This window comes from Takifugu rubripes, chromosome 8, assembly GCF_901000725.2.
Source record: "Takifugu rubripes chromosome 8, fTakRub1.2, whole genome shotgun sequence".
NCBI lineage: Eukaryota > Metazoa > Chordata > Actinopteri > Tetraodontiformes > Tetraodontidae > Takifugu > Takifugu rubripes.
The window spans coordinates 6933598-6943453 of NC_042292.1; the positions used below are offsets into that span (position 1 = coordinate 6933598).

The 9856-nt window shown below is 41.0% G+C and overlaps 2 protein-coding genes across 3 annotated transcripts in view; one reads left to right on the forward strand and one right to left on the reverse strand.

Moving 5' to 3' along the window:
* hemk2 (HemK methyltransferase 2, ETF1 glutamine and histone H4 lysine) overlaps nucleotides 1-8449 on the reverse strand; it is a 31538-nt gene extending 23089 nt beyond the window's left edge. The window contains exons 1-2 of one of the 2 annotated variants that reach the window (XM_029840674.1): nucleotides 8340-8449; nucleotides 5782-5945 (exon numbers count right to left, since the gene is read on the reverse strand). In XM_029840674.1, the coding sequence (XP_029696534.1) occupies nucleotides 5782-5801 (20 nt within the window). In that variant the 5' untranslated portion in view covers nucleotides 5802-5945; nucleotides 8340-8449. The remainder of the gene's footprint in view (nucleotides 1-5781; nucleotides 5946-8339) is intronic. The other variant, XM_029840673.1, reaches the window with a different exon arrangement.
* LOC101076347 (vascular endothelial growth factor C-like) lies at nucleotides 450-4772 on the forward strand. The gene is made up of 5 exons (XM_003966557.3): nucleotides 450-1465; nucleotides 2415-2658; nucleotides 3137-3327; nucleotides 3598-3728; nucleotides 3813-4772. The coding sequence occupies exons 1-5, from the start codon at nucleotides 1364-1366 to the stop codon at nucleotides 4006-4008; spliced, it is 864 nt and encodes a 287-aa protein (XP_003966606.2). The 5' UTR covers nucleotides 450-1363; the 3' UTR covers nucleotides 4009-4772.
* Nucleotides 8450-9856: the final 1407 nt, after the last annotated feature.

Genomic DNA, 9856 nt, shown 5'->3' on the forward strand with positions numbered 1-9856 from the left:
GCTGGCATAAGCACAAACACTGGGGCAAGTAAGAGTGAGACAATGAAGGCATTAAGCTCATAGACACTTGGGTAATAAAGTTAAGCAACGTGCACATGCATCACTGCAGGCTGCTACTGAACATGTGGCTTCAACGACCCGCTGGCAAGCTGCTTTTGCATGGAGGAATTACAAAGATAGATGGATAAGAAAAACGTGCGAGAAAGGTGGGAGGGACAAGGGAAAATGTGAGAATTATCTGATTGTTGCGCCCGGGGACAAGAAAGTTCAGAACATACTAAAGCAAAAACCTCTGCAGATATTCTAAATCCCATAAAAAGAGGAAATTAAACAGTGTCGGTGTTGAAATGGTGCCAGACTCAGTAGGATCTGTGTAGCCTGCAATTTCTGAGGGAAAAAGTGGCAGTATAATCAGCTATAAAGCACAAATCTTCTCTTTCAAATCCCCACTCCACCCACACGAAACAACCCTTTCATTCTTTTTGCTCATTCACTCCACCAGGATCCCTCAGAGCAGCACGCAAATTCACTCTGGAAAAGAACTTAACACGAAAAGCTGGACACTTTTATAAAGCTTCTTTTCTTTTTCTCACAAAACAAATAAAACTCTTTGGAAAAGAACTTGGAGTCAGCCACTTGGAATGAGGCAGCCTTAGAAAAAGTTCTCCGAAGAGAAGCAGACAGAGATTTGCCCAGAGGTTTTTGACAAAGAAACGGGAAAAAGATAACAAGGCAGCAATAATCTGGGAGAGAGGCAGACAGTGGGAGGGAAGAGCACAGCTGTTCTGTAAAAAGAAGAGAAAATATAGATAAAATAAGCGAGTGGAGGAGCAAGTGTGAAGGGCGAGAACAGACCGACGAGGACAACTCGAGGCTGGTAAGAAGACAGGACATAAATGGGAGATGTTGAAGAATATTCCAGTTGAAGGTCAACAAAGGCACAGAGAAGAAAAACTGGAAGAGATCAAATCCAAAGACAATCGGTGATTTCAAAGGCACCTGACAACAAATTAAGCAAGCGAGAGAATGGAACAAGGCAGGGATACGGACCGCTAATGACTGCGGATGGAAAATAACGAAGGAACGGTCTCTGACACAGAAAAGACGAGACTATTTCTTCATCATGGTTTTAACAACTGGTTCCCAAAATTCAAACAACCTACGTCAGAAGAGCAACTTTGTCCCAGGATAAAATGAAGAAAGGAGCAAAGGAATACCTGCCGACCTGCCAAAATACCTGCTGATACCCTCTCATTTCAGACTCTTCCACCTGCCTCTCATCCTCCTCTTCTTTCACTTTACATTCAGGTTCAAATCTACGGTCCCCTCTTTTCTACCCTTATACCCCGACTACATCCTCACTATGTGGATACCAGCTTTGCTCCTATGGATTCTTAACATTAGCAGACTGTGTTCAGGACAAGACTTCATCGACTTTTACCACGCTGGGGACATGGTCACTGAGGTAAGATATTGTTTTTCAGAGTACTTGGAATTCTGACTATACAATAAATACATGAAAACGGGAACATTCCATCATCAATCCTCTTGGACTTGAATTAACATGCAGGGGGGCAAATACTGGTCCTTGTGGAACACATTTGTATATATCTGATGGTCCTCGTAAAACAAAGAAACAAACAATGTGCCTCTTCATGGAGCTGCTGGTGTGATTTCAAGTACAAAATTCAATACTATAAGATTCACACTTTGTGAAATTAAAGTTTTATGGGAATTTACAACAGATCTGTTGTTCTGTGAGAAAAGACACTACAAATGAAAAATAAAAATGACTCCAATCTAGGTAATGTCTTATGTGGGGAAACCAGCAAGTGAATCAGAAGAAGATAAATGAGGCGTTAAAAGAGTTTTGGTTTCTATTGAGGTAATGCCAACTGTACAACTGAGTTTGTTGGGAAGCTTAACAATCACCCAAATCCAAGGAATTCATGTCAGGCTCCAGCTGGCATACAGGCGCCTTTGTGACACAATTGATTCTTCGTTTATCCAGTGCATTTCCCCAAGGCAGTCCTGAACCTTTATTGTGAAGCCAGAAAACCATGACAAGGCTGAATCAGAGAGGGGTGCGTCTTAAGTAACATTTATAATAATCTGAAACTTCCTCCATGTAAAAGTACTGTGAATAGTTTAAAAATGGCTCTCATTATGAAAAAAGTGAAATAAAAGGTATATATAAAAGGTGTGTGTGTGTGTGTGTGTATGCGTATGTATATATCTATATCTATATATATATATATATGATATATATATCTATATATATATATAGAGAGAGAGATGAATGGATGGATGGATGGATGGATGGATGGATGGATGGATGGATGGATGGATGGATGGATCTAGTTACAAGCCTGAAATTAGTCATTTATGTTTCTTCAAATGTTTCTATCTCCCAGACTCCAGAGTTGTCTGATGACCAGCCTATTTTGGAAACAGTGACAAGCGTAGATCAGCTGTTACAACTTCTCTACCCTGAATACAGCTTGCTTCAGCACTGCTTGAGGAAGAAATCATGGCGCATGTCCTCAGCTTTCCCTCCTTTTCCTGACTCTGCTGCAAATGCTTTCCATTCTACTGATGATGATCTGTGGGGTCAGCCAAGGGAAGAGGCGCTTCATAAGATGGATGAGACTTTGGAAGGTAAATTATGACATGTTTCCCACACAGTCAGAAACAGTATGTTAGAACCGGTTGATTTTGATCTGAAGATGGTCGAATAAAAGTATTTGCCTAATGTATAAAGAGAACCAGATCACTACCACACTTTATCATATAATAAATGTCTCATTCATATCTCCTCACGGTCCACCCTAAACATTGTTTCCTTAGAACCTGAGCCAAAATAAATGCTCATACATGAATAAACATTCAACCACACAATAAAAAAGGCATTACATCTACACAATTCTTATCATACTGACATTTCTATGATAAACCTTGTTGTGATTTTAACTTAAAAGTGGAGTGATGTTCATCTTTCCTGATTGAGATTCTTGCTTCCAATATTTGATTCAAAAGAAAACATTTTAGCATGAATTCAAACTGAAGCGCTCCCTTAGGCTCAGATTACAACTAAAGCTGGAGCCAAAGTTATACTTATCCAGCTCTTTGTTTCTAGTCATTCTAGAGGAGATGAAACGGACATCCTGCCAGCCCAGAGAAGTGTGTGTCGAGGTTACCAAAGAGTACCGAGAATCCACCAGTCATTTCTACATCCCCCGCTGTGTATCCCTGCATCGTTGCGGAGGATGCTGCACCAGTGAGGCCTTTTACTGCACAAATACAAGTTACGCACTTGTCAACAAGACAGTAAGTCATGCAGCTGTATGCTTAAAACATAGTTATGCAACACACTCTTTTGTACCCCAACACACCCTGTAGAAGGGGGACGCCCTTTGGCTGCAACTGGACATAGGAAATGCATCCAAAGTTTTGTAATATTTCATCAACAGGATCAGATTTCCCACACCGACTCAAATATACAGAGCAAATCTATAGATGGATCACAGCCAACAAACTCTGTTCTGCTAAGCACATACACAGACACATCCTGCTAATGTTTATCTGTATGTCCATCAGCTGATGGAGCTGTCCCCACCTAGGATGGACCGACAAGCAGTCATGGTAACCTTCATCAATCACACTTCATGTGAATGCATCTCCAAGCGGCCGCTGCACTCCATCATAAGAAGAGCCGCAACAGATCACATGTGAGAGGAAAGAGTGACGTCATGTAACATGTGTGTGCTTTAATACAATTATTTCTAACCTAATGACGTCAAATATTTGCATAGGTGTTCCCAACCTGAATTTCCCTGTGCCTCTGGGTCATTGTGGGATCCAATAAACTGTGGGTGTGTCTCGACAGATGCCATAAACTACTCTCAAACTGGTAAGTCTGTAGAAAATGCACATCTGAACTTTTCATGGTTGTCCTACTGGATACTAGAAGCTCCAAATGTTTCGAAACTGTGTGAAGATCTTTGCTAATAATAATAATAGGACATCTGAAATTTGATTTCCTTTATGGTCTGCATTAAATGATTAGCAAATGTGAATTTGAACATGTTAAAGATGTATTTCAGAGACAAAAAAAATATATTGAAAAGTGCAAGGTGGATTTTTTCTGTGGTATTTTTAAGGCTAAAACCACAGCTGAATGATTAAAGCAGCTCATTACGTCAATGTCCATCTTAAGCAGTTTTCACAATTGCAATCCAGAATGAGATTTTATTCATTCGTGTCATGGAAGATTTTGTCCAAAAATCCCCTCTGAATACATTTTGACATGGAAAACTGATCGGGAAGTACGTTTATATTGCGCAATCTGGAGACAGCAAAACTCCAGTACAAGTGTACATCAGAAAAGTGCATCTCTGAAGGGAAAAATTCAGACAGCACATATACTACAGTGAGCCTTCCTAAAAAGGTGACATTCCCAGCCTGATTGGAGAACTATTCCTGTCCAGCTGCCAAACATCTAGTTTCCATTTTCAGATGTCTTCACATGCTCCAAGCTCATGCTGACCATTGCGTGTTTTCATGTAACTTAACCATGTGACATCAACAGTCCTTCCAAAATAGCCAGGCACGTGTTGTCTATATGATAATCTCAACATAGCCTTCTTAGTTAGAGAATTTCCTTATCATTTGTCCATTCACAAATTCTCTACATTACAAAAATTTACACATTCTGATAGTCTGTGGATTTCCTCTAAATGCCTGAGACATAACCAGGAATTTGTATAAGTCCACTTACGGTATTTAAATTTCCCATTTAAATCTTTGAAAATGACTTCTCCGTTTTTTCCCCCAGCTGTCTCAATGGCAAGTGTACTAAAAAAACATAAAAATAAATTGCAGCAAATAAAAAGTCCATCCATGAAGAAAAGTAATTACCGTGTGGGTTCCTTCAGCCCAAACCCTCCATCAGGGATAGTTTAGATGGATCAGAGAACAGAAAATGATGCAACATCAGGCAGATCTAAAAGATGATTGCTTTTATGTGGTATAACGCTACTGCAATCAAGTGAACACCAACCCAAAACATGTTGTAACCAGCAAATGTTTAAAAAATAAATAAACTGGGCTGGTTTTTCTTTTTTAGGCGGATACACTTTTGCTGTGAAATCTCGGCACTCTGACCTTAAATGCAATGTCATGAAAAAATGTGGCAACACCTTAACAGTGGTTTTGTGATGGCAGCTAAATTCTAGTTTGGCTTCAACGAGTTTGTTGTCAATAGTTCCCTTGGAAAAGCCACATGAAGATATAAAGATAACTGGGTGCCAAAATGAAAGTAGATGTGTACCCCCCCCCCCCCCCGGACATGTTTATTCAAGCAAAGAGAGGCAAGTCTAACCATCTTTGAAGCGTTCTACTTGTAGATTCATGCAGTAATTTGTGCTCTGCATTCGTCCCTACCTTTTATCATTACAAACCAAGAAATCACTCATCATTCTGTTTTAACAAATTGATACAATGGAAATTCATTTTTCAAACTCAAGCAATATCTTGTTTATGACTTTAATCACTGACGCTCAAGCTCATCATTCTTGAGGCTCCACAACTTTTGTTGGTACGTTTTCTTTTCACCATCAAATTAAAACCATAAGCAGTTCTGGGAAAAGTCATAGTAGATGAGGCAACCCAAGAATTACCTACAAAAAGACTTAATGCTGGAAAACTGCAGAGATGATTGCCATGTCATTACCCAATATGACATGAAAGCCAAAACAAAAGTCCAAATTGACCACTATTTACCAATTTTGCTCTCCTTTCATGTTGCATCCAGATGTGCTGGACTCAGGTCTTCTGGCTCTCTGTGGTCCCAACAGGGTTATGGATGAAACCACTTGCGAGTGTGTCTGTCGAAACGGACTCACCGAAGACAGCTGTGGCCCAGGCTGGAAACTGGACCACACAACCTGTAAGAAAGACTTCAGATATTTAAAAAATTCTTATTTAAATTGATAAAGATTTGATCTCATACTGGGGGAGTGTGTGCAACTATGTGAGCAACATGTCAGACATTTAGTACAATAAGAAAGGAAGCATGTGAATGAGAATATCTGATTCTCTCTCTCTGTTTTAATTAGGTGAATGCCAGTGTGAAGGTCAAGGTGAGGGTAGGTTGTGTCCCACAGGCCAGCGATGGGATGAGGAGCTCTGCGGCTGTGTATGTGCTGCACAGTGTCCGCGGAATCAACCCCTCAACCCCGACACCTGCACGTGTCAGTGTAGAGAGAGTTTACAGTCGTGTCTGCGGCAGGGCAAGAAGTTCAACCGCAACACTTGCAGGTAGATGCAGTTTGTCATACTATGGACTTGCGAGATGATTCATGACTAAAGCCACGTTGTTGTCATTCCATTTTATGAATCATTGTAGTAAAACTAAATTTCAAAGTAAGTCTAGTAAGTCTAGTAAGTCCCTTAAAAAACTTTGCTTTTATTTCTTATTTTATTTGGGATATAGTTTTGCTAGTTGGTTCATTCCAAAACTAAACTTTATAGTTGCAGCATGACAGATCACTGGTAAGGTAGACTTTGTCAAGGGGGCAGTTCAAACTTTTCAGTATGTGGTTAAGAACATGGAAGAAAGCAAATGAACTTAATGGCCATGTCAAACATTCCAAACCCCCCAAAAACATTTCCTTTCGTGAACATTTTTCCACATGACCTTTTTAGGATGCAGGGTTCACAAATATTTGTTCACAGTCTCAGCTGCATGTTTGCTTTTTGCATGTCTGGTGGTTCCCACAGCCAGGATACAAGAGACCCAACTCTCTCTGACCTGTGAGGTCTTCCACAGAAAGGGGCGTTTTATTTTTTTGTTTGTTTTTTGGGGGGTGGGGCTTGATGACAGCAAGCTGAAAAAGACAGAGTGACAGGCCAAAAAACAAACACAAAGGCAGACTTTATCTGTGTGTTGTTGAGAGGGGGTTGGAAGTCTGGCACTGATCAGCCGTCACAACCATTAGAGGCCTTGAAGAGACTGGTATTGGCCAATGGCACGGTGGCACGGACCAGTGATCAGTGCCACCAGGGGTGCTAAATACAGTGGTCCGTCCTGTGGTCCTTGCCGAGTGATTATTGTCTGGACAGTCTAGTGGTCTTTGTAGTAATTTATATTCTAAACATGCTGTTACCCTTTGTCACTGTGTTGAGATAAATGAATGTGAAATCATCATCTTTTGTCTATGAATGTCTATTTTATTCATCTATTTAAAAAGCACTCTTGCTCTCCGGTATCCAAATGAGTAAAATATTTCACTGCCGGTGAAGATGTTCTTCTCCCTCGATGAGGTATTACACAACTTGTGCAAGAGAGGATGGTTTGATTAAAAGGATTCAGCCCATCCAGAGAAATCGGCCTTGCTGACCAGCTGTTCTGGCCTCGAGGCCGTGTCAACACAAGCTAGCATTCATGTGGGAGGTTTGGGAAGTGTAGACAAAACACGGGAGGTGCTCTGATAGTAGAGGAATGAGCCAGAACACCTTCAGATCACTGCTGAGGTACCCTTGAGCAAGGTACTGAACGCCCAAATGCTCACATAGGGCCTTGGGATGCGCTGGTAACTCATCCAGGGGTGTACCCTACCTACGCCCATATGCAGCTGGACGTTCAGCACCTTCCCCATGAAACAAAAGAAGGTGGTTCAGAAAAAAAAAAAAAGTTTCTGTATTGATTATGCAGGCTCCTGACTAGTGTCACAGTAGTCCTGACCAGACTTTCAGTGGTCATGACCAGGTGCTCCGTGGCACAGACCAGTAATTACTGCCAAGACCATTAAGAAACTGTTCAGACAACAGGCAGTTGGCCAGGACCATCGGTCATGACCAGTTTCTTCAGCACCCGCAGTGGTTGTGACCACCTGACCACTGACCACTGACCCCACTGGGCAGCACCAGTCTCTTTAGATTTGCGAATTTCCCAAAAGTATCTGTCTGCAGACCTGGACATCAGCAGCTCAGGACCACAGTTTAATGAGTTCTAGTCCCCTCTGATTTTCACAACAGCGCCACCTGGAAAGACAGCCTGCTTCCTGGTCTGCATACATACTGCAGAACTGTGATTCATTATTAAAGGTTTTACTTTATGGAAGCATATTGCTGCCACACATTTTTAAAATGTGGAGTGCTCAGTATTACATTTAAGGTTTCTAAAGTTCCTGTCCATTTCTTTTGTGATTTCTAGACTGGAATGCTCTAAAAAAAAAATCCTGTCAGGTCTGCCTAAGAAGAATTTTTATAGTTTACAAATGGTCCACAATGCAGTTGCCCACATTCTGACTGGGTCAAAGAAATATATCGCACCTCACCAGTATTGGTCTCACTTTTGGCTCTCAGTTCACATTAGAGCTGAATTTAAGTTACTGCTCCTCACGTTTAAAGCTGTGGACGGCATTGCAGCATCAGTCTTAAAGGAGCTTGAGGTGCCAGATTAACCAACAAGGTCCTAGCACTCCCAGGGGACTGGTTTTCAGACTGCACCTGTAGTCAAAAAGAAGACAGTGGGCTTTTCAGCTCATCAGTTCATGTCTTTATCAGTTTTATTTGCAGATGTTGATTGTTCCAGTGAAAGTGGTGATTTCATTCAGGCTCTTAATGCACAGAAACATTGAAATAACATAAAAGTCAATGTTTTTGATATTTACCTGCAAGGAAGACTGCCCTGTTGAAATACAAGTCCAAATGAGCTCTAATCTTGCTCAGCGTTGTCTTTATGTCCTGTTATATGCATGTTTAAAAGAGAGAAAAAAGTAGTATGATTGTTAAAACTGGACACTTGAGACTTTTGATTAAGTTGTGGTTCAGGGATGTGGCAGTTTTGCACTATTTTACTGATTTCCCTCTTACCCAGAATCTGAACAAATGCCTTCTTATAGATCTTTAAATGTTAAATAACAATTAGGTTCCCAGGACTATGAGTGGGCGACTGTCACCAACCATTGTCTGAGGAGAGGCCCTCAGTAAAACTTTAAAAACAACAGACTCTTAAACATGCATAACCGCGCGTTATCTGTTTGTCCTGCAGGCTACATTCATCATGGTCACCGAGTACAGACAGCATGCTGTTGCTTTCAAATAACACGAGTACTCACGTTTTTGATATTGCACTTGTTCAACAAAGTCCCAGCAGGACCGTATGCAGGGTGTCGTCGATTCACAAAGGGGCCGATGGGAAAACCAGAGGGCCCGAGACGTGTCCTGAAACTGCTGCCTCCGAGTCTGCAGAGAACCCTACCCCTAATTTCTCTAAAATGTTTCATCAATTAACAAATTCTAACAAATTAATGTTTGGAACAACAACTAACTGTGTTCTACCACAAAAACGACAACTGATGATTGTTATATCAGTCACCTGCATCCCCTCGAGAATCAAGGGTTTGAGAATATAACATAAATAGAAGTATATAATCTGGCAATGGGACATTCAACCCGTTCCCCTCTATCAGACAATAAAGTAAGAATATTCAAGTATTTTTGTCCTCATTACGAGGACAGGTGAGGGCGGCAGGCAGGAGGTTATTCACTTTCTGAAGCCTCTCAAAACAATCTCGGTCTCAATGATCTTCTCATTCACCAGGTCATTGTAATCCATCAAGGTCTAATGAAGCATCAACTGGATTGTTAAATGGAACTGGAAGAGGTTTCCATTTCATGTCTGAATCCAGATAGATAGATCTGTTGCCAAAATATTTTTCAGACTCCATCTTCCTTTGATAAAGAGCCATCAAATGAACAAAACATTGACAATTTACCCAGTTCTCTGTTGCAGAGTCTACAGCCAGTGTGGGAATACATAGCTTTACCTTGACAACTGTAAAAGCTTTTA